We start from the raw sequence: 26284 nt of genomic DNA on the forward strand, positions 1-26284 counted from the left end.
TATTTTATCCCATTCTATCAGTAACTTTTAACTCTGTTTACATTGTCTTTGGATATACAATATTTTTTTAAGCAGTTTGTATACCCTTCTGTTGCCTGTGCCATTGAAATCATATCCAAGAAATCACTGCCAATTTCAGTGTTGTGAGGTTTTATGACCCAGATTTTCTTCTAAAAGTTTATAGTCTTAAGATTTATATTTAGGTCTTTTATCTATTTTGAGTTAATATTTGTATATGGTGTTAGGTAAGGGTCCAATTTTATTCTTTTTCATGTAATTATTATTTTTCAACAATATTTAGTTAAAAGATTATTATTTCCTCCACCAAATGTTTGTGGAAACCTTGTCAAAAATAACTTGACAATATATGGAAGAATTTATCTCTAGGCTTTTATTTAACTCCAATGGTTTATATATCTGCCTTTAGAATAGTACTACACTGTTTCAATTATTGTAGCTTTATATGGTTTGAAATCAGAAAATATACATCTTCTAGCTTTGTTCTTTTTTGAGATCATTTTGGGTGTCTAGAGTCCATATTCCATATTAGGATAGATTTTTTCTGAAAAAATAAATAAATAAATATATGATAGTTTCACCTAAGAAAAAAAGAAAAAAAATTCTCTGGTAAGAAAGAAAGCAAAAAGAAATATTGAAATGTTATCTTTAAGTCATCAAAAGCTTGGTATCAGACAAATGAAACTGTTATGTGAGATTATAATTTTTAATTTTGGATAAATAGCTATAATATTAGATGTCAACCACTAAGCCAAGCATGGGAAGGAGGGATGGGGAGGGAATGGGGTAGGGATCAGGTAGGGGCTAACTGGGTGATGTGTGCATGTATATCTACAAGAGTTTTTTTTTTATCCTACTATGATGTATGAATACAGTGCACCAATAAAAAATAAAATAAAAAAACTTTATCACTAAGAAAGCAAATTTCAAATATCAAGTGAGGTAATGGATGTTAATCACCTTGACTTAATCACTATCCATTGTATCCATACATAAAAACAGCACATTGTACCCTATAAAACTAATATTGTGATTCATCAATTAAAAATAAAATTTAGCCGGGCATGATGGCGCACGCTTGTAATCCCCGTGCTTGGGAGGCAGAGACAGGAGGATCATGCAGGTTCGAAGCCAGCCGCGCGCGCTGGCTTAGGAGACCCTGTTTCCAAATAAAAATGTAAAAATAGGTCTGGGAGTGTAGCCTGGAGATAGATGGGCTTCCAGGAACCCCAGTACCACCAAATAAATTAATTAATTAACTAATTAATTAATTTAATTAAATTTAAAGCTATATATGATGGTGCACACCTGTAATTCCAGTACTTAGAAGGGTGATATATGAAGATTACAGGTTTGAGACCAGCCTCAGCAACATAGCAAGACCATTTAAAAAAAATGGGGCTGGGTGTGTAGCTCAGAGGTAGAAGGCCTCTGAGTCCAATCCCCTAGTACCAAGAATGAATGAGCCGGGCGTGGTGGCGCACGGTTGTAATCCCCGTGCTTGGGAGGCAGAGACAGGAGGATCGCGCTGGTTCGGAGCCAGCTGTGCTGGCTTAAGAGACCCTGTTTCCACATAAAAAAGTAAAAAGTAGGTCTGGGAGTGTAGTCCGTGGGAGTGTATCCCAGAGGTAGAAGGGCTTCCAGGAACCCCAGTACCATCAAAAAATGAAAATAAAAAATAAAAAATGAATAAAAATGAGTGAATTTTAAAATTGGAAATTCTTAAAGCACTTAAGTATATTTATTTAGTACCCTTAAAAGGCAAAATTAGTTTTACTCAGAGAAACTAAAGTCTGTGCAATCAGAATATTATAATGGGACATCTTTATATTTTTCTCTATACTGCAAGAAATATCCAAATAGAATCTTCTTTTGGGAAGAATAACAATTTATATTTTCACAAATTTGTGAGGTGCATTCACTGCCATTCAAAACAATGTAAAAGTAAGCCAGGCATGGTGGTGCATGCTTGTGATCCCAGTGCTTGGGAAGCTGAGACAAAAGGATAACAGGTTCACGGCCAGCCTCAGCTATTTAGTGATGCCCTCTGCAACTTAGTGAGACCCTTTTTCAAAATAAAGAATAAAAAACAGGGCTGGAGGTATAGCTCAGAGGTAGAATGCCCCTGGCTTTCATCCCCAGTACCACACACACACACACACACACACACACATGTGAAAGTAAATTAAACTGAGTATTTTGCCATTTATTGTGAATATAAAATCATAAAAGTGCTTAGAGTCAAGTTTGACACAACAATAATCTCATCAGATGAAAGTTTATACTAGACAGATTGATCATATTAATATTATTTAGGTTATAGGAGGAATTGGGCAAAGACATGCAAGAAAGAGAGAACAAAACTGCTTATTGGTTGCATCTAAGTGTGTGTGTGTGTGTGTGTGTGTGTGTGTGTGTGTGTGTGTTACTGGGGACTGAGCCCAGGGGTATTCTACCTCTGAGCTACACCCTAAGCCATTTTTTAAACATAATCTCATTATTGTTTGTGACTGACTAATCTCACTTAGAATAATGTCCTCCAGTTCCATCCATTTCCCTGAAAATGATGCAATTGAGTTTTTTTTGATGGCTGAGTAAAATTCCATTGTGTACATATTCCACAGTTTTGTAATCCATTCATCTGTTGATGGACATCTTGGCTGGTTCTAATATGTGAGAGTTAGGGAGAATTGGGTCATAGGAGGAACTCTAGATGAAAAAGAAAATCCTATGGAGGAGCAAACAAGACAACCTAAAGGAGGAGAAAGGAGGGGGAAGAGGAAAATCTCTAAAACACACAATGTACTTAAACATATCGAAGTCAACCACTAAGCTGAGCAAGGGAGGGAGGGAAGGGAGGGAATGGGGTGGAAATTGGGTAGGGGTTAAATCAGTGATATGTGCATATCTCTACACACAAGTTTTTTACCCCAATATGATGTATGAATATAATGCACCAATAAAAATTTAAAAAAATATATAATCTCATTAGGTTGCTGAGAGCCTCAGTGAGTTGCTGAGGCTGGCCTCAGACCCGTGATTCTCTTGTTTCAGCCTTCCAGGACTGAGATAACAGGAATGCCCTACGGCACCAGCTTCCTTTCACTTTTTAACCAAGTAATGCTTGTTTCTTGGTAGCATTCAATAGTTGTTCAGAATATATTCTTCTTATGTCAAACTAACACCATTTGACTTCATTTGGCATATTTAATATTAATTCAACTCTTTTTATAACTCACATATAACTTACAGTGAGCACTTGCCCAATAGAATACTTGTTGGCGAGGACCAAGCTGGTCCCATACCAGAATGCCAGAGCATATGAGGCGTACATCAGCAGGAAAGCAGCACCCATGGAAATGTTGGCTGTGATAGCTTTCTTTATCCCAATTCTTTTAGCTTCTTCTAAATTTTTATTGTACCTGGGAGAAAGAACAAAAATTATCACATATATTCAGATATTGCATAAAATATATTAATATAGCATGATGATTACTGAGTAGTTAGAATAACCCCAGTCCTGTGCCATACATGTATTTTCTCCTTTTGCCATACATTGACCCCCTATGATGTTATTACTACTTTATTATCTTCTTGTAGAAGAGAAAATTGAGGCTTATGCTGACTTAAGTTATTTGTAGGGAAGTCTTCTAAAAGTTCCTTCTCTGCCCTTGCAGATAATGAAATAAATGAAACAATATTTTGCAAACTTCCAGAACATGTATTGTTTCATACACAATAAAAATAGAACACATGAAAACAATTCTTAATTTCCACATCTGCATGTCTCTTTCAATAATTAATAAAATAAAGATACTGTGCTACATAGTGCTAAACATAAGAAAGTCATTTAAGTCTCTGAACCTTAAGGAAGCTTTGGAGACAGCTTGCTCCCTGGCCTGCCTCCCTCTGAGACTTCTGGAAGGATAACTGTGAGATTACATGTGTGAGAGCAACTTGAGAGCTTTAATTGCTATGCAGTATTTTTATAGTTAAGCTATACAATTTATCAATTCCACAGATGTCTATTTTAAAAATCATTGACCTACAAAAATTACCTGGCTTAAACATACATAGTAGACCACTAGTATTTATCAGTGCCCCCTTCTTTTATCTTTTCTGCACATTGCCTATTTATTCTTCATAATATTTGCCATGCCATGGCTGCCTGCTGCTGGGGTACAGGGATCTGGCCTTGTAGCTTGGGCCACCCAAGGCCTTCTGGTGAGAAGGGCTGAGAAAAAGAAAAATTTAGCACATTTATAGCCCTGTAACTTGTTCACAGCACAGAGTCTTGAAGAATGCTCATTGAGACTTCTTAGCAAAAATATAAATAATTGTGGAAACAGGGGCAAAAACAAGCAAGCAAACAAGCAAATCAACAACAAAAAAATTTTTGAGGGACATATTTTCTTTCTCTAGTTCTAATGACTTAAAGATTATTCCCAAATGATGAGTCAAATATTTTTGAACCCTTGGTAAGTGGACAATTTCTGATGTTAAAGCTAAGGAGGCCGGGCATAGTGGCATATGCCTGTAATCCCAATACTTAAGAGGTTAAGAAAGAAGGATCACAGATTCTAGAGCAGCCTCAGCAATAGTGAGGCTCTCAGCAACCTAGTGAGACCCTGTTTCAAAATATTTTTTTTAAAAAAAGGGCTACAATTGTAGCTCAGAGGTAGAATGCTCCTGGGCTCAATCCCCAATACAAAAGAAAAAAAAAGCTAAAGGAGAATGTGCCTGTAAAATTACCTTCATTTGGAAAGAATGTAGTAGAGGCTACTGCTCAAGAAGAGAGATGTGAAGAAAAGCTAATAGGGCCCAGAATTAAAGAAAAAGAAAAGTTTGCATATATAAACCAATGTCAAATTATTAGAGAAAAAAGACAGATTATAATTAAGCCTTCAATCTGTCTTTATCCCTTTTGTCAGAACTCCCTGCAGAACCTAGACCATTGCCTTGCAGAAAGGAGCTCATGATTGTTAAAAGAACTTAGTTCTATACAAAGTTTATATTTTGGCATCCTTGATCCATTAAATACATGACTATATGAATAGTATTCTATCAATTTCCTTTTTGTTATTGTCGTTGTTTGTAGTGATGAGGATTGAACCTGGGGCCTTCTACCACTGAGCCACACCAAGCTCTTTTTCAGTTTTATTTTCAAACTGTGTCTTGCTAAGTTACCACGCACTGGCTTTGAACCTGTTTCAGCTTTCCAAGTACTGGGATTAGAGATATGCATTACCATACCTGGCTTCTATTGATTTTTTTGAAAGAGTCATTCCATTAGTACATACAGCAGAGTACAAGCCCTGCCTAGACTTGTGCATACATTCTTTCTGGCCTTTATAACTACCTTTTATTATTTTTAGCTAGTTACTTTACTATAGTTACAAAAGCATGCCAAATAAAATTTATATGACAACCATATACACTAAAGATCAAATTTAAATGGAACCTTACAGTGATAAAATATATAAATCTCCATCTTGCCAGTTATAATCTTTGATCAAAAAATACTTTTAAGAAATGTTTCCATAGTGTGTGTGTGTGTGTGTGTGTGTGTGTGTGTGTGTGTGTGTGTTGAGTTGGAAGTAGTATGCCAAAGTACTACCTGATATAAATTACACAAGATTATAATAAGGAATTTTAATGCTTATGACTAATTCTGTATCATCTCTTTTACTGCAGTTCTTGCTTACCGATACTAATGCAGAAACCATTTCACTGATATGATGTTATCCTATGCAGCCAGAGGAAACATTTGCACAGGAAGAAGCAACAGGAAGAAAATGATTTAGAAGCCATAAAAGATAAATGAAAATAAAAGGGGAATCGGTGAGCACAGACATAAACAATACTCCTTTTACAAGAGCTTTTGGGGTTTTCAATAAAATGTCATTCATACAAAATCAAATGTTAAAATCATGCATTTGTTAAAAGATTTAGTATAGAGATGATAATTAAAATAGCGGTTCTTAGAATGGGATAAAAATAATAAAACAAAAGCATTAGCAGTTAGAAACTATTATTCTTTTAACTATTATGAAAATATTTGTCAATGATACAAGTAGCTACTTAAAAGAGCAAGGGACAATTTCGGTTAAGTAAATATAAATCAATACTAATCAAAAATGTATTTAAAAGGCACACATAAAGAAGAAAATATTTTTAAATCAAAGAGAACAAAACTATGCTACTAATTCAGTAGCAATTACAGTTAAATTTCCATTCCAAGAGAGTCAGCTTTCTTCTGTACCTGCTATTTTGAAGAGAAATTAAACTAAAACATTGATTGTCTGTCCATGTGAAAGGATAGAGGAAAGGATAAAGAACTGGAAAGAAAACTAAGGATTATGTTTGGTCTAAGAACAGTTTTAGCAATTCTACTTCCCAATTAAACACCTAATCTAGGCACTGGTCACCCCTCTCCTGCCTCTACTCTTGGTCAGGCCACAGTGATTCCTCTCTACTGGACCATAGCATCAGCCCCTACACATCCCCTGACCCCACCCTTCATCTGCTCTCACCTATTCACCCTCCACACACAGAGAAATTACCTTAAACATGATGCCAATAGCTGTTCCTCCACTAACACCTTCAGCCACTTCCCCTTGCCATTGGAATAAAATCCTAGCTCTTCTCCATGGCTCCTCCCTGCACCAACCTCCCCTCAACAGAGTTCTAGTCACACAGGCCTAATGATATTTCCTCGGACATACCCAGGAAATGTCTTTTCTTGCAGCCCAGCCCCATCCTGCTTCACCATAGGGAGCTTTTTCTCCTCCCTCAGGTCTCAGCCCAAGTGAAACAGCCTCAAAGAGACCACCATGAATAAATTTGCCTTCCTCGTCCTCCTCAGCACACTCTTCAATTTCTTCAGAATGCTTTTAAAAATCTACAATTTATTGCCATTCTGACTATCTTAGAGTATTTCTCCAAGTAATTAACCTAAACTGGTAAAGTAGATGTTCATGTGCAGTTTATGTAACCTCTCTCCTGTTAGAATTTAAGTTCTATGAGAACATGGGCTCCCTTTGATGGGATGTTGGCCTGGTCATTAGCCAAGAGTTCACATTTTCTTAGCCACATTTTAAAGCCAAACCCCAAACCATAATATAAGTCAAAATAGAACATACATACTACCTTTGTTTGAACTATGGCACTTAACTAGTATGAATTATTTTTGTGGGTAAGAAAGATAGGAACAAAAAAGTACTTAAAATGCCTATGTACAGTGTAAATTCTACAGGACCTTAACTCATGTAAACACAGCTGAGGTCAGAAGATGGAACACTTCCAGAACCAGAGATCCCAGCCACTGGTCTCCAATCATCTAACTCCTCTTTGTCCCCATAGGCAACCATTATCCTGGCTTACAAAAATCCCCTTGCTGTTCTTTATGGATTTACCACATAACATATAACCCCCAAAACAATATAGTTGTTTTCCCTATTTTATTTATATATAATCAGAACATTAAAATCTTATATCAGAATATTATTTTTTTGTGTGGGTCTAGGATGGAACCTAGAGACATTTGACCTCTGAGCTACACCCCCTGCCCAATTTTTTATTCTTTATTTTGAAACAGGGTCTCACTGAGTTGCAGAGGGCCTCACTAAGTAGCTGAGGCTATCCGTGAACCGCAATCCTCTGGTCTCAGCCTCCCAAATGCGTGGATTACAAGCGTTCGCCACCATGCCAGGCAGAATATTATAATATGTATTGATTTTTATAGAAAGACTGCTGCTGCTGAGAAATCAATGAATCTAATGAATATCATAAATTTCAATAGATAGATATTACCTGTACTCTCATAAATCTAATAAATGTCATGATTCACAAGGATAATACAAACAACACATAATAAAAAAGATTTTGAGCTTTCATATGAATATGCTTTTTGGTTACTTCTTTTTGCAGTACTGGGGATGGAACCCAGGGGCATTCTACCTCTGAGCTTCATCCAAAACCCCAGCTTTTGTTCTTTATTTTGAAACAGGGTCTCACTGAGTTGCAAAGGGCCTCATTAGTAGCTAAGGCTGTCCACAAACCACAATCTTCCTGTCTCAGCCTCCCAAGTACTTGGATTACAAGCATGTGCCACCACGCCCAGCTCCTTTGGTTACATTTTTATCTTCCAAATCATAGAAAATATCTTAGCTAAGTAGGAGCCCAGACTAGAAGATAAATGAGCTGCAGATTAAAATATCCTTATATAGCTTATAGAAAATGCTCATTCAATCTTAGAGAATCAAGAATTAGCTTGAGAGGCCCAAAAAATAAAATCATCAGAGATATAAAATGCATTTTGGCCTTAGGAATTCACTTTTTATATCGCTACCCATCTAGAAACAATAGAAAATTCTTTCTATTACTTGATATATAGAATACAACCAGAATCGCAACATCTCCACAATTTCAGTAATGCTATTAATATAATTAACACTGCCAACCTAACATTTCTATCAACTTCAAAAAGAAACTCAAACCTTTCAAGTTCTTTCTTTTGTCCTCCAAATGCAATCACAGTTCTAATGGCCGCTAAGACTTCTTCAGCTACTGCTCCAGCTTTTGCATATGCCTGGAGTTCTTTATCAGTAAATGAAGATAATATCTGTTTAAAAACACAATTTCAGATCATGTAAAAATTTTTATCGTTACCTTTATCTTTTTGCAAACTACAAAAAATATACTAATGCCACTTGTACATTAATGCATGTGAAAAACAAAACTTTTCTTTTACTCATCTTTGGTCATGATGTTCTACCTATTAGCATATGAAGTCACTCTAAGCCACTTATAATTCTTTTGGGACTATAATAAATTAGATTAATTACACATTTTATTTTCCCACTGGAAACCTCATGGATCCTTGTCTAAATAAATATCACTGGAACTTTTGGGAGATACTAAACTTTAGAAAAGAAAATATATAATATACTATAACCATAAACAAATAGAGAAAAGAGGCAATGGATCAAATAAATATGGAGTGTGCTCATCATAGCAACTGCTAATGATACTGCTACTGCGGCTCAGAAGTGCTAAGGGTCAGGAGACTAGAAAAATGCAGGGGACCAAGCGACCCTGGCTCACCATCACGTGCCAGGGTGAGCACAGAGCTTCCTCTGCTGTTACTCCTACACAGAACAATGCACTCAGTCACCAGGGGAGTTTCCTGGAAGCTCTTTCATCCTTCTGTGAGCATTTATTCTGAAGATAGAACATTACTGGTTATCTAATATGCACAAGATCTAATTTCTTCTTCTCAGTTGCAAAGTGAAGTAAAGTATCATTTCCCCCTATTTTCCATATGAGAAAATGGAAACATGAGAGTTTAAGTGATTTGCTAATAAGTAGAATATCTGGTCAAAGCCTGATTTAACAATGACTGGGGAGCTCTCAGTGATCAACCTCCAATATGAACTATTATGAACGTTAGACTAAAATAATAGAACAAAAGCATTAGCATTTAGGAATTACTTTTCTTTTAACTATTATGAAAATATTTGTCAAAAATGCAAGAAGCTACTCAAAAGAGCAAGGAACAATTTTGGTTAAGCAAATACAAATCAATACTAATCACAAAATGTATTTACAAGGCACACATAAGAGAGAAAATATTTTTAAATCAAAGAGAACAAAATTATTCTATTAATTACATACAATGAATTTAAAATAAAATTCTGATTTAACACTCTTTCAATATGTAAATAACAGGCATTGGTGAGCTCACGTATATATATAATATCATCTATTCCTACTTGGCATAAAAAATTAAAGTTGTTTTAACAGTGGATGTTTTTTTCCATGTATGAAAATAAAGAAAGATTCAGGAGAGTATGGAAGAAGGCAAGTGGACATTTATTAATAATGCTCTATGTGTAGACATTATGTTCCATGTAGCTGTCCTCTTTGCTACCCAAAATGATATCTCATTGATTCACTAGGTCTTCCTAAACTCTCAAAGCCAATTCCCTAGCTCTGTCCCAGCACTTTTCTGAATCATTCAGAGCATGGGTCTGGGTCAAGGAGTCAGCACTATCCCTGAGCAAACAGGTCCACATATTAAAGGAGGATCACACCACACACTCTAGCAATGCTCCTCTGTGCCTCTTGAAGCCTTGAGTTGCCATGATGACCCACATTAGAGGCAGCCAACAACAGGAGGATTACTAAGAAATATGTCTGAATTAGAAGTTTTAAAATATACTAGCTTAATTTATTGTTAATATATCAAGTACCATACTGAATTCAAAAAATCTGACTCCTTTCTCCTTCTATGACCTCCAATGATTATAAGCAGACAAGACTATGATAGAATCTTTTTGTCTTTTTTTAAAACACATTATATCTGTTAAAAGGAATAAAACACCTCCTGAATCTATTCTCAAAATTATGAAAAGTTAATGTCTACTTTCTTCCAATATAAAATAAGAAAAAGGTGACACATTATTATCATTATCCACATCAACTATAAAAAAGCATCTCTAACCCATTTCAAAGGCTGATAAATTCTTAATAAAGCATAATAGGCATTAGCTTGAGACATATGAAATCATTATTTCTACAAGTTAAAAGCTACCTAATGGGCTGGGAAAATGACTCAGTGGTAGGCTGCTTGCTTAGCATGCATGAGGCCACAGGTTTAATTCTAGCAACACACACACACACACACACACACACACACACACACACACACACACACGAATGAAAAGGAGAAAGAAAAAGAGAAAATGTTATATAAATACAGTAGGTGACCCTTGTGATAGGCCTCCTTTTTCACACATTATATAATTCTCTAGAGATTCATCCAAGTCGTTGCACGTATCAGAAGTTCTTTCATTTTTACTCTTGGGTAGCAATTCCATTGTGTGGATCTACCAATTTTTTTACCATTTACCTGTTGAAGAAGATTTGCATTGTTTCCAGTTGAAGGCTATGATAAATAAAACTGCTGTAAAATTTCACATATGTTTATGACATAAAGCATACAGGTTTTATGTCATAATTTTCTTTCCTCAGACAAATGCACAAGAATGCAATTATTGGGGTTTATGGTAAAAGCATGTTTAGTTTAATAAGAAACTGTGAAACAGTTTTCCAACATGACTGAGCCATTGTACATTCTAACCAGCAATCTATGAGGGATCCAGTTTCTCTGTACCCTCTCCAGCATTGGGCATTTCATTGTTTTTTGTTTTAGCCGCACTGATAAATGTGCAGTGACTTCTCATTGTAGTGTAATTTGCTTTTCACTGATGACTAGATACTGAGTAATGTTGCATGTATTTACCTGTCATCTGTACAGCCTCTTTTCTGAAATGTCTGTCCATATCTTTTGCCCTTCCTCTAACTGAATTATTTGGTTTTCCTCACTATTGGGGTTTTGACAGTTCTTTATATAGTTGAGATAGTCGTTCTTTGTGAGATTGATGATTTTCTTGTAGCTTCTCTTTTCATTCTCTTCTTGTAGGTTTCCACAGAGTAAAAGCTTAATTTTGGCAAAATCTAACATATCTTTTCTTTCTACTAAGAATCATGTTTTGGTGTTAAATCTAAAACCTTCGCCCAGGCCTAGATTCCAAAGATTTTTATTTTTTACCTTTAAGTCCATGATCTGTTTTGTTTTTGTTTTTGTTTTTGTTTTTTGTGGTACTGGGATTCCTGGAAACCCTTCTACCTCCAGGGTATACTCCCAGACCTATTTTATACTTTTATTTGGAATCAGGGTCTCTTAAGCCAGTGAGGCTGGCTTTGAACCAGAGCGATCCTCCTGTCTCCACCTCCCAAGCACGGGAATTACGAGTGTGTGCCACGCCCGGCCCATGATCTGTTTTGAATCAGTATTTATACCAAGTGTGAAGTGTAGGTTGAGGTTACTTTTTATTAATTTATTTTGGCCTATGACTGTCAATTACTCCAGCACTGTTATTGAAAAGGCTCTCATTCCTCCACTAAATTGCTTTTGCACCTTTGTCAAAAATAAGCTGGGCATATTTGCACAGGTCTATTTCTGGGTTCTGTATTTTAAGTCATTGTTCTATGTGTTTATTCCTCTACCAGTAACACACTGGCTTGATTACTATAACTATACAGTAAGCCTTAATCGTGTGGACTTCTTTCTCTGACTTTATTACTCTTCTTCTTCTTCTTCTTCTTCTTCTTCTTCTTCTTCTTCTTCTTCTTCTTCTTCTTCTTCTTTTTTTTTTTTTTTTTTTTTTTTGCGGGTCTGGGTATGGAACCCGTGGGCATTCGACCTCTGAGCTACACCTCCTGCCCTATTTTTTATACTTTATTTTGAAATAGGGTCTCACTGAGTTGCAAAGAGCCTCACTAAGTAACTGAGGCTGTCCACGAACCACGATCCTCTGGTCTCAGCTTCCCAAATACTGGGATTACAAGCATGCGCCACCACGCCTGGGATTACTCTTTTTTTTCAAGATGATTTTAGCTATTTTAGGGGCTTGTGCTTTTCTGTATACAATTTTAGAATATATTTGCTTGTCTATGTCTTTAAAAAGCCTCACTGGAATTTTATTTTATTTATTTTTTATTGGTACACTATAGTTTCACATCATAATGTGGATTATATTGACAATGGCATACATTGATATAGTGCTTGGTGCCCTCCCCTCCTCCCAACAATGAGTGTCCAGGTTGACCATGCTACATTCACACTTCTACACATACTTGAATGTAGCTCCAATAATCAAATTCAATAGTAGTTGCTTTAAACTTATACATCAGTTTGGAAAGAACTGACATCTTTACTATGTTGACTCTTCTAAGCCATGAACCCACTATGTCTCTCCGTTTATTTAATCTTATTAGCATTTGATGATTTTTTGGCATACAGATCCTATATATTTAAATGGTAATCTAAGTTTTAAATTTTAATTGGAATAATTATAAAAGATACCATATTTTTATTTTAATTTCTACATATTAGCTATTAACATGAAAAAATGCAATTGATCTGGTATCCTTTGAAATTTCTTTATGAAATTATTTATTTATAGGTTTTTATAGATTCCTTGGGATTTGTATGGAAAATTATAGACTCCATTAGAATCCATATACAGTTATAGTCTTATTTCTTCCTTTCCAATCTACATGCTTTAATTTTTCTTGCCTCATGACAGTAGTTAAATATTCCAAGAACAGTGAAAATAGACTTCCTTATCTTCTTCCCAATTTCAGGGAGAAGCTAGTCTTTTTCACCATTAAGCATGATATTTGCTGTAGGGTTTTATAGATGATCTTTACAGAATTAAAGTAATATCCTACTATTAGCTTTCTAAGAGTTATCACCAATGGTTGTTAGATACTGTCAAATGTTTCCTCTGTGTCAAATAATATAATCGCATGTTTTTCTTCTTTTGTTTGTTGAGCTAGTAGATTTCATTGATGGATTTTTAAAGTTAAGCCAACAAAAAAGCTGCAATAAATCTCACTTGGTCGCAATATATAAACTTTTCATACATTTGTTGGATTTTGCTTGATAATGTGTTGTTACAGATTTTTATTCTAAGTTAACAAAAGGTTACTAGTCTACATTTTTTTATTTCTTTTGTCTGGATTTGTTTTCAAGGGAATATCAGCTTCATAAAATGAATTGGTAAGTGTTACTTCCTCTTCTTTTTTTCTGGGGGAGATTGTATAAATCTGGCATTAAATTTTCTTTAAATATTTGCTAGAATTTACCAGTGAAACCATCTAGGCCTGCAGAACTATTTCTCAGAATCTTTGAGGTTACAAGTTAAGTTCCTTCAGAGGTTATAAGGCTCTTCCAATGGTCTATGTCAGTTGAGTTTTGGTAATTCGTGGTTATCAAGGAATTGATCACTAGGTTGCCAAATTCCTGAGCATGGAACTTGTTCATAACATTCCTTTATCTTTCTAATGTCTGTAGCATTTGTAGTGACATTCTCTATTTGATTTCTGATATTGGATTTATGTTTTCTATTTTTCTCAGCTTCACTATAGGAATGATTTTCAACCTTATTGATATTTTTGGTAAAGAAACAGTTTTCTGTTTCATTGATGTTCTTTATTGTTCCTTTTTTCAACTTCTTTGGTTTTGGCACTTACCTATATCATTTCCTTCCTTTACCCACTTGGGTCTTATTTTGATATTCTTCTTCTAGACTTGATGCAGGAACTTAGGTTCTTGATCCGAGACTTTTCCTCATTTCTTTTCCATTTATCTATTTACTTTTTATTTATTTAGTTTTTGGCCATACTGAGGATGGAACCCAGGGGAATTCTACCTCCGAGCTACACCCCCAACCCTAATTTTATTCTTTATTTTGAAACGGGGTCTCACTGAGTTGCAGAGGGCCTCACTAAGTAGCTGAGGCTGACCTCAAACCTTGATCCTTCTGTTTTAGCCTCCCAAATGCTGGGATTACAAGCTTGCGCCACACCACTCTCATTTCTAATATTAACATGTAAAGTTATAAATTTCTCTTTTAGCTCTGCCTGACTCCCTCCCAAATATTTTTATATGTCATTCTATCTATTTTTAAATTTCCTTTGAGGCTTTTTGTATGCCCCATTGATTATATGAAACTATGAAACTGTGTTTAATTTTTATGTGCTTAGAGATGTTCTTGTCTATCTGCTCCTGGTTTCGAGTATGATGCTGCTGTAGTCAGAGAAGCACACTTTATGGTTTCAGTTCTTTTGAATTTATTGAGGTTTGTTTTATGGCCCAGGATATGATCTATCTTGGTGAATGTTTCATAGGCATTTTACAAAAGGAAATTAATTTGTATCCTACTGCAGTTAGTCTATAAATGTCCATTAGGTTAGGAATGAGACCTAGCAATTTTCTGTCTACTTGTTCTATCAGTTGCTGAGAGGGGGTCTCCAACTATTTGCAGATTTTTCTATTTCTTGCTTCAACTCTTTCAGATTTTACTTCATATATTTTTTTATTTTTTGGTGGTACTGGGGATGGAACCCTTCTACCTCTGGGCTACACTCCCAGACCTATTTTATATTTTATTTGGAAACAGGGTTTCTTTAGCCGTCAAGGCTGGCTTCAAACTTGCATGATCCTCCTGTCTCCGCCTCCCAAGCGCGGGAATTACAAGCGTGCGCCACCATGCCCGGCTTACTTCATGTATTTTGAAACTATGTTATTTGCTACACATATATTTAGGATTATTATATCTTCCTGATGGATTGATTTTTTATACTTATGTAATGTTCCTCTTTTTCTCAAGTAATTTCCTTGCTCTGAAGTTTAAATTATCAGGTATTAACAGAGCCACTATTTCTTTTATTTTAATTAATGTTTGTGGGTTTATTCTCTTTGGGGTGAGCTCAGCTTTCTACATCTGCTGACTTGTCTTTCACTAAATTTGGGAAATTTTCAGCCATTACTTCCTCAAATTCTCCTTTAGTCCCACTCTCTTTCTCCTCTTCTGAGAATGTTCATGAGGCTGTTGATGATATGAATATGCTGCTTCCATTTCCTGCTTCAGACTGGATGAATTCTTTTGTTCCGTCTCCAGGTTCACGGATTCTATTTTGTCATTTCCGTTTACAAGGATCAAGCCCATCCAGCATGATTTTATTTCCATCATTGTGGCTTCCTCAGTTATCTAAGTTTCATTTACTCTTTTTAATAACTTCTATTTTGTGGCTGATATTTTCTATTGTCTTTTGTTGTGTCAAATAAACTTGTAATTGATTAGTGAAATATTTCCATAATAACTTTTTAAATCTTCATCAGAAAATTCCCGTGTCTGATCTATCTCCAAGTTCAGGGTAAATTAACTGTTTTTACTTTCTCATTTGAGTTGTGATCTTCTTGGTTCTTGGTATGACAGGAGACTTTTTACTGTATCTTAGATATTTTGTCTATAATATCTGAGATTCCTATGCCTATTTAAACCTTATTATTTTAGCAGGCAGTCACCCTTTTTAGATTGAGTATGTTACTTTTGTTCTATTTTTGTGATCTGGGGCTCTTGTGGATGTTTAATATTCAGAGGCTTTTTGTTATTTTGGTCAGCTTGGTGTATTTGGAGCTGCTAGGGCTCTTGAAGGCTTCTGCTTCAGCATCCTGATAAAATGCGAGTAGTTTCCTAAGATCAGACTGCCAGGAATCTCTCGGCAGGAGAAGTGTATGGTGGTTTTCACCTACCAATGCCCTCTAAAATTCCCTTTGTGCCTGTGTGCCCAAGAATCTCTTCCCCTGTCCACAGACAGGTACAAAGGGAATTATTAGGCCAATCTGCTTCCTATGACTGATTCTTCCTGTTCTTACCACTTGATCAGTGTCTCTGAGTTGGGAGGAAAAGCCTTGAGCTCACAGGGATAGAGGCTCCCTTAACAAGGGCACAGTTATTTTATTATGTGGCTCAAAATTAGATAATAGAAGAAACGTGATTTAAAACATTCCAAAGGATTATTGCAGAGTGGAGATTCAAATTTAGGTCTCAGAAGCCAACCTAGGTCTCCTTTTACTAAGTAAATAGTATCTGAAGCAATGCATAATTAATTAAAGATTAAATAACTAAACTAGCCAGGCGTGGTGGCACACGCTTGTAATCCCCGCGCTTGGGAGGCTGAGACAGGAGGATAGCACAGGTTCGAAGCTAGCCGTACTGGCTTAAGAGACCCTGTTTCCAAATAAAAATATAAAAATAGGTCTAGGAGTATAGCCCAGAGATAGAAGGGTCTCCAGGAACCCCAATACCACCAAAAATATAAATAAATAAATAAATAAATAAATAAAAAATAAACTAGAATGACAACTATTTCTAACTTAGCTAGAAGGAATATTAGTACATTTTAAATATGTTTTCAATAGATGGGGGAGGTAAGAGTTTGTATCTAACTTGTTTAATGCTTTATAAACAGAAAAATCAATTGATAACATGAAGCTTTTGCCAGGTCTTTTAGCTAACTAATAACCAGCAAGATAGGCAGAGTTACTATGTTACAAATTAACAAAGTTCTCAGAATTTTAGCTTCTTCCTTTGTAAAATGAGATAACACCCATTCTTCAGAATGATATAATTATATTTACCTGATATAGCAGATTATCAATAAATGGCAGTTATTGTTTGAACAATAACTAGCATCCATGCCACAGGGAAAATTTCTAAAACTTTCTAAAAATTTCTAATCCTTACAGCCTGGTTTATTTTTGTATTAGGCTTAGCTTTGGTTGGCCTTCATTTTTTGGTACGTGAATTTGTAGCACCTTCTCAAAGTTATGTGAAATCTAACAAAAAGTATAGGTCAGTCTCACCACACATACCCTGTTTTACATCAAATCAATTTATAAAATAAATGACATGCCCACCCAAAAGGGAAAATAAATTTTACAAAATCAGTGGATACATGTGTAGAGAGTTAAGGAGGGCCACTTGTACTGCTCTACCTTTATGAGTGGGAGTGAAAACTGTAGGTTAAGAATCTGCTGTGTCTGGGGCTATAAAGTACCTATTTTATTAAGTCGTTGTTGTTATTATTATCATTATTGTTATTATTTCTATTTGATACTAGGGATGATGATGATTATTATTTGATACTAGGGATTGAAGCCTCTGAGCTACATTATACCTCTAAGCTATACCCTCAGTCCTTTCTTTAATGTTTTTATTTTGAAACAGAGTCTCACTGGGAGTCTCTCTGAATTGCTGAGGCTGGCCTCCTGTCTCAGCCTCCCAAATACTGGGATTACAGGTGTGTGCCACCATGCCAGACCTCTTAAATTAATCTTATAACAATGAATCTGAATATGTATAAATACAGACCTAATTCACAATGATGATAAAACTATAAAATCAGTTTACAAGGTAAACAAAATCTACAAAACTAAAAACATTAAAATTGAAAATGTTAATTGAATGGATCACATGTATTGTTCACTGAACTTGAATATCTACTTGCTGTGTTAATTTTTCTGCTACAGAGCACAGATCCTTGGAGATCAGCATGTCAGCAGATGAGGAGGTACAAGAGCTACTTCCATCTTTTGCATCTTTCCTCCAAATAGTCACCTGATTAAGGACATTACAACATCCTGGCAGAGGTGGTGCTCAGTAAGGCTGTTGATTTTGAACAGAAGACTTAGAAGCAAGTATCAAATCCAGGATCAGGGGTATCATGGCTAAAAGACCTTTCTATGGGACTGTGGGAAATCTTAAATCTGGAATCATAGGGTTCACCTACCTTTGCCCAGATTGCAGCTGACAGTCCGAGGACAGGGCTGACAGCCAAGATCACAAGGGTTAGCTCCCAACCACGTGTAAATCCTATTATAAAACCAGCAAAAAATGTTGCCACCAACTGAAAGAACATTCCAATTTTGTCACCAATTCCATCGTTAATTTTGGAGACATCACTAAAAGAACAGATATCATTAGAAGTAATGTCAGAATTGTAAACACAGAACTTTTCTCTTGAATCTAGTTTTGCTTTGTTAAGCACGAAGTGAATTTATATCTAGCGTCTTTGTGTGTATGCTTGTTTTATTTGGCAGAGTGTTAGTTTCTAGTGGGAAATTTGTCATTAACAATAAGATTCTGTCATCCAGATGGCCCCAGGAAATGGGCACGGTGTACTCAAAATTTTATTATTTATTTATTTATTTATTTATTTTTGCGGGTCTGGGATTGGAACCAAGAGGCATTCAACCCCCTGCCATATTTTTTATTCTTTATTTTGAAACCGGGTCTCACTGAGTTGCAGTGGGCCTCACTAAATAGCTGAGGCTGTCCACGAACCGCAATCCTCCGGTCTCAGCCTCCCAAATGCTGGGATTACAGGCATGCGCCACCACGCCCGGCTCTCAAAAAAATTTTTAATGCATAAATTTCAAATTGCTCATAAATTTCCCAGAAAGTATCATGTTGTGCAAAAGACATGGTTGCTGCTCAGAAGAAATTTAGTCCTCTAAGCAATGTACCAGCACCTCTAAACAGTTTCAGTGACATATGTATCATTTGGAATTAAGCATAACACTAGGTACTTACTCTGTGAGCCGGGTGTTAAGTTCCCCAACATCATGCATATCGAACCAGCCTATCTCCTGCTTCATTATAGCATGAAAAAATTCTCTTCTAATTCTGTGAGTTTGTCTTCCAGCTGCCAGGCACCAAAATGAAACCTGAATGTAAGCAGCTACAAGCACACCGGCACCAATTACACTGTAATAACAGGCATACCTGAAAAACATCAAGAAGACTGCACATACTTTCTGCTTCTAATCAGTGCACCTTCCCTAAAACAGCCACTCATTCTTACCTCTTCAGTTATCTGATATCTCACCATCCTTAAATAAGAAGGGGTTGTAAGGAGCAGAGTTAATGATCAGTATTTACCTGCATGTACCAATTTAGGAAAACTAAGAATGACTTTCAGTTTGGCTCAAACTCTCGGTCTTCACTTAACTACTGCATAATCCCAGGCAAACAGTGTTCTAACTGGTAAAATTGAGATAAGAATAAGACACGGTAATGTGTGAAATACACCTGGGCTGTGCCAGGCTTATAGTAAGTACTCAGAGAATGCCAGTTAGTGTGAAAAACTATGTGATGTGTTGGGGCATCAGGTAAGATGCCTCATTGTGGTCCTTTCAACTTTTATCACATCAGCATCAAGTCGCGAACTCTGTGGGGTGGTCTCTGCACACTGGGGGATATAACAAGCAATAGAACTTGCCAGAAAGTGGAACTAAGTGATGGAAATTGTCCCCTAGTTTTTAGGACTTTTAGTCTAGCAGAGATTAGATGTTAAGCAACAACTGAAAATAAATATTTTTATATGATCTGCCTAACTGGCCATCATGAACTATCCTCAAGTGTTTAATGAATCAAATAGTAGCCCTTCCAGCTTAAACTCTAACAACAAAAAGCATAAACAATAAAAAAAATCTTCTAAAACTAGATCCTCCATATCTAGAAATGTTAAATTTCTAGTTTCTTTGCTCTTGACTCTTCACATTGAAAAAATCAAGACGGTGTGTGGCGGCACACATCTATAAACCCAGTACTTGGGAGGCTGAGATAAGAGAGTCACTGGATAGATGTGGCAACTTAGTGAGACTCCAGGCAAGGTAGTGAGACCTGTTTCAGAAACAAAAATAAAAAACAAGGCTTGAAGCATAGCTCAAAGATAGAATGTTCCTAGATTCCATCCCCAGTGCCAACAAAAACAACAAATTTAAATTAAAAAATCAAACAACTCTTGGGCTTCACTGAGTACTTAAGTTCTAAGTTAAAGGCAAACATTCTGAAATGAAATACAAGATACCAAATTCCCACTTATAACAGTTCTCTCATTTGCTATCTTCTAATAAAAAGTGCATAGTGTATAAAAGCTATAAAAATGGGCTATGTAGCCAGGTATGGTAGCACACACCTGTAATCAGAGTACCTGAAAGGCTGAGACAGGAAGATAGCAGGTTTAAGACCAGCCTTAGCAACTTAGCAGGACTCTTAGCAACCTAGTGATACCCTGTTTCAAAAAAAAAAAAAATTAAAAAAGGACTTGGGGTGTAACGTGGGGGTAGACTACCCCTGGGATCAATCCCCAGTTACACACACACACACACACACACACACACACACACACACACACAGCTGTATAATAAGCAATCTGTCTCTGTTGTCATTGTTCACAATTCTGTACTTGACCCAGCAAGATTCTTGCTAAACAAATCTTTTCCCAAGATACACCCTGTATCTTACAATTTACTTATCAGAGAAGATGTAATTAGAACACTAAATTTTAGTTAATAGATAACTCATTGATTAATTATTAACCAAGTGTTGATAATATAGCAAAAGAGAGCTAAAAAGAAATCCAATTTAACAGCAGAATTTATGCTTGGAGCAATAGTAATTTATTTTAATGTATTTTAAACAACTAAGACATTCTGGTTTCCCCAATATAGAGAAAAATGGCTCTTCATAGAAATATTTGGAGGTATTTTCTTCTCAGCTTTCAAAAAATAATTGTCTGAGCCAGGCGTAGTGGCACACGCTTGTAATCCCCGCTCTTGGGAGGCTGAGACAGGAGTATCGCACAAGTTCAAAGCCAGCCTCAGCTACTGAGTGAGGCTGTCAGTAACTTAGCGAGACCCTGTTTCCAAATAAAATATAAAATAGGTTTGGGAGTATAGCCTGGAGGTAGAAAGCTCTGGGTTCCACCCTCAGTACTACCAAAAATAAATAAATAAATAATTGTCTCCATTTTCTTCAGACCTATCATAATTTATAGAATAAAGCAAAATTATTATCTTCTCATTCACCAACACATATCTTTGGACATGTTATGAACTATTCTGGGGAATGAACTTTAATATGTGTAAATCATTAACAAAATGTTTCCCTGCAGTGAGTTAAAATCAGCGTTACTTCTTCTGGGATGTTTTGTTTCATTGTTTAGAATTAGATGCTAAATTTTTAAAAAGTTCCTGTTGGCTGCTCTTATTATTATTATCATATGATGGTTGTAACAAACTAATAATTACAAAGGAAACAAGCTAATACAAAGATACTGAAAATATTGATTCTTTTTTTTTAAGATTTAAAATAGTGTATTAAAAAGATAGAAATACAGAAGATAGTTACAGCCTCATGTTACCGGGTAACACAAGGGGGTGGTTCGAGCGAATTCACCCCAAAATAATGATTCTTAATTCAAATATATTTTTAAAAGTTACTTTATTTTTTTTGGTCCTGGGGATTGAATCCAGGTCCTTATATATAAGTGGCAAGTCCTCTACCACTGAGCTACATCTCTTTAAAAGCCTACTTTAAATGGCTCTAATTTCCCTGTATATGGTATTTTGTATTTATAAATACATATGTTTCATTTAGGCTTAACCTTGCCTTTAGTACATTTTATGCAGTAAATTTTTTTTTGGAGGGGGGATACTGGGGATGAAACTCAGGGGCATTCTACCTCTGAGCTACACTCCTAGTCCTATTTTTTATTTTGAAACAGAGTCTCACTAAGTTGCAGAAGGTCTCACTAGGTAGCTGAGGCTGGCTGCAAACCACAATCCTCCTGTCTCAGCCTCCCAGGTACTGGGATTACAAGCATGTGCCACCACGTACAGCAGCAAATAATTTTTTTAAAAAAATTCTACAGCGTATCTCCCTTGAATTCTAATAGTATTTTTCTCAAGGCCTCAATTTTTTACTATGACAATGCAACATTTTAAATGAGCTACAGATGGAATAATACAGAAAAGATTAAAGAAACAATAATAAGGAAAATGTTTAATTACGTGGTCATCTCTTTCTCCAGGTTGGCAAGGATGGCTTCTTGGTCCAAAACACCTAGACCATCACAAGAAAAAAACAAAAAGACAAACAAACAAAAAGTTTATGTCTCTTTGGTCTACATTAAACATAAGGACATAAAAATTAACTGAATTCATTTTGGTTGATAATTTACAAAAAACAGATCAAACTGACTCAGTTTTAACTGTGTGTGAGCATTATGGTATCCAGTCAAATACTTCCCTATTAGCTGTGTAAAGCCAAAAGCCAAATGCTGATTAAATTCAATGATGCTTATTTGCAAAAAGAAACCCACCCATATTGATAATAAATACTATTATATATGTAACACAAATATATATTTAAAGTCTGACACTGCATTTCTCAGTTTTTATTTTTATTTAAAAATTATTATGCTGGGTGCAGTGGTACACACCTGTAATCCCAGTACATGTGAGGCTGAGACCTGGAGGATTGCAGTTCGCGGACAGCCTCAGCTACTCAGTGAGGTCCTCTGCAACTCAGTGAGACCCGGTTTCAAAATAAAGAATAAAAAAATAGGGAAGGGGGTGTAGCTTGGAGGTTGAATGCCCCTGGGTTCCATCCCCAGACCCGCAAAAAAAAAAAAAAAAAAAAAAAAAAAAAAGAATTTTTCCAATGAAATGGTTAACAGCCGAGCAAAATCTTGAGCAAGTTAAGGAAAGCAGATCATAGGGCTTATTGCTTTGGTTTGACTTTTTGCGTGTATGTCATGAATGAGCCCAGGAGTATTCTACCTCTGAGCTATACCCCCAGCTATATTTTGTATTTTATTTTGAAAAGTGTCTCGCTAAGTCACTGCATGTTATCCTGAACCTGCGACCCTCTTCTCTCAGCCTCCCAAGGATTGCAGGTGGACATCACCATGCAGGTACACTGTGGAGATTTTTATGAAGTATTTAGAATTTCAATATTAGCTAACATTTTAGCTTGAGCATTCCCATAATGCTGGCCTTGAGGTTATAGATGACAATGTTTTCTTTACTTACAACACTAGTCTTGAAACACATACAAGATCTGCACACAATTTATTTACCCATAGATTAAGCATTAAAATAGTTTTCCTTTTCTACATTTTGCTAATTATCCTGTATATAACTTTAATATATCACTTTATAAAAGAAAAAAAATCTAAACATTTTTGATTCATAGTTCAACTCTGACAACCAAATGAGAAAAATCAGGGATTAACGGCTTTGTCCCATTTGAGGTATTTTTGTAAGATTTACATCTATTAATTTTATTAATACATTTGATTTTGTATAACCTCATTCTTCAAGCTTGCTAAACAGGTATGTTCCTTTGTGTAGGGAGGTTAAGTAAATTAGTTTTCATACACATACACACAGATAATAATATGAGTTGAATATTTCTACTCTAAAAATCTGAAACCTGACATGCTACCTGTTGGACACTGACATGATGCCACCAGTAGAAAAACTAGACTTTGTAAAACTTTTTTCATGCAAAAAACTATTTTTACTATTTTTTAAATGTTTTATCAAGTTATCTTCAGGTTATGTGTATAAGCTGTATGTAAAACATAAATGAACTCCAAGTTTAGACTTCATATCCATCCTCAAGATCCTGTGCTATATATATGCAAATATTACAAAATCTGGAAAAAAAAATCCCACATCCAGCTGCTCCTGGAAATGGAAACTCAACCTGTACTGTTTTTTTGTTTTTGTTTTTGTTTTTTTTCCTGTACTGGGGATGGAACCCAGGGGCATTCTACCTCCGAGCTACCCCAGCCCTAGTTATTAGTCTTTTTTTTTTTTTTTTTTTTTTTTGAAACAGGGTCTCACTTGAGTTGCAAAGGGCCTCGCTAAGTAGCTGAGGCTGTCCTCGAACCGCGACCCTCCGGTCTCTGCTCCCCAAATGCTGTGATTACAAGCACTACCACACCCCGCTCAACCTGTACTATTCTGAGAGCTGGAATTTCACAAAAAGTTTTCATGTTCCACATGAGTTTTAGAGCTATGAAAGCAGAAATGGTAAATCTAATGATAAATTATTTTTGTTTTCCCAGTTTTTATCAAGGCAGATTCCATGTCTGGGGAGGGTCTGCTTTCTGGTTCAGATATGGTGCCTTCTATCTGTGTCCTCACATGGGAGAAGAAACCAGGCAGCTCCAATGTCCAAATACTGATGTACAAGGCCCAGAGTTTAATCCTCAGAATTCTTCTCCCCCCAACATACACACACACTCCAAATATTGAAGGATCATTGTAAATTAAATGCTATCACTATATTTTAAAGGGTGTCCTCAAACATGTTTACACCTGAATGTAAACTGAGTTGTATTTGAGTAGGTTATTTTTAAATAAATCTATGCTTGACCAGAGGTGACCTGAAGATTGAAGCTCATAGCTATTCCTTTATCAGCCAAACATGCCGCTTCCTGACTTATTGAGAAAAGGGAAATACAACTGTTCCCCAAGTCACTGCTCAGCTTCCTGTGGTTTCAGTTACCTAAAAGGTAACTAAGGTCAACCACACTTTGTATTCTCTCACATCATCACAAGGAGGGTGGGAAAGCACAATAAGACATTGTGAGTCAGAGAAAGACCACATCCATGTAACTTGTATTACTGTACATTGTTATAATTATTCTATTTTATTACCTTTGTTGTTAATCTTTCACTGTGCTTAATTTATAAATTGTACTTTACCATAGGACTATATTTGTAGAAAAACATTGGATATATAGGGTTCAGGACTATCTATGGCTTTGGGTATCCACTGAAATTCTTAGAATATAACCCTGGCTGATATGGAAGACTACTGGAATCAGAAGAAATTTCCACAGATTCCCACCTTATCTACCCACCTTTGGATTCTGACTCTCAAAAATTCTCTCTTCCCTCCTACTGCTGTAGAAAAACGGTCCTTGCCCCCAGCTGAAGCAAACCTTTCCTCCTCAGCATTGGAACCAATCCTTTCTTCAGTCCTTTCCTCCTGGACCTTTCTAGGATATGTTGACTTCAAAGAGCTCTCTCCTTTTCCACATATCTCTGCCAGCACTTCTATTAGGCATTCTAATGCTCCTGCATATTATCTTCTCAAATCCATTACAAACAAGAACTGGAGCTCAGACCCTCCACCTCTCACAGCAGTAACAAATATCACTCTACATGACTTTTTCTGTACATTTTCAGTAAAATCAGTGCCACACACAATACTTACTTCCATTGATAGTGCCTGATGAGTTAAAATTTCCTGCATCTGCAAAGCTATCCGTCATGTCTCCAAACACCAGCATCATAAGGGGGAGAGCAGATCCGTGGATAATGGCAGCCAAAGTTCCCAGCACCATGTACAGCCTATCAAGCCAATTTGAATAGCGAAACTAAGAGAAGAAAGTCAAGCACAGGCACAATTAGTAGATTCATGAATGGTTTTCTCTACTACAACATACATCCCAAATGCAAACAGGTTTTAAAGTTCTACTGCTCCCACTCTAGTCTACTTCTGCTAAATAAACTACTATTGCAATAGCCTAATTATAAATGAGCATTGATTCTTCTATTGAGTTCTGGCTCAATTATTCAGAGTAAACTCAGACTGTTTTTGTTTGTTTGTTTTTGTTGTTTGTTTTGTTTTGTGGTACTGGGGTTTGAAACCAGGGACATTCTGCCTCTGAGCCATACTGACAGCCCTACTTAAATTTTGAAACAAGGTCTCACTAAGTTGCTGAGGCTAGCTTAAAACCTGCAAGCCTAAAACCTGCAATCCTCCTATTTCGACTTCCCATAGGTGTGTGCCACCACAGCCAGTTTATCTTCTTTCTTTCTCTCTTTCTTTCTTTCTTTCTTTCTTTCTTTCTTTCTTTCTTTCTTTCTTGTACTGGGAATGGAACCCAGGGGCATTCTACCTCCAAGCTACACTCCCAGCCCTATTTTTTTTTTTTTTTTTGGTAGATCTGGGGATGGAACCCAGGGGCATTCGACCTCCAA

The 26284-nt window shown here is 36.1% G+C and overlaps 1 protein-coding gene across 1 annotated transcript in view; it reads right to left on the bottom strand.

The window, feature by feature from the left end:
- The window catches only part of ABCB1 (ATP binding cassette subfamily B member 1), a gene marked incomplete at both ends in the record, with an annotated part of 97776 nt that overhangs the window by 51020 nt on the left and 20472 nt on the right, over positions 1 to 26284 (bottom strand). Inside the window, 5 exons of the mRNA XM_080701192.1 lie at positions 3269 to 3440; positions 8517 to 8641; positions 18226 to 18397; positions 19029 to 19239; positions 25506 to 25677. Of these exons, the coding sequence (XP_080557318.1) occupies positions 3269 to 3440; positions 8517 to 8641; positions 18226 to 18397; positions 19029 to 19239; positions 25506 to 25677 (852 nt within the window). The remainder of the gene's footprint in view (positions 1 to 3268; positions 3441 to 8516; positions 8642 to 18225; positions 18398 to 19028; positions 19240 to 25505; positions 25678 to 26284) is intronic.

Source organism: Muscardinus avellanarius, assembly GCF_963383645.1.
Source record: "Muscardinus avellanarius genome assembly, chromosome: 9".
Classification (NCBI taxonomy): Eukaryota; Metazoa; Chordata; class Mammalia; order Rodentia; family Gliridae; genus Muscardinus; species Muscardinus avellanarius.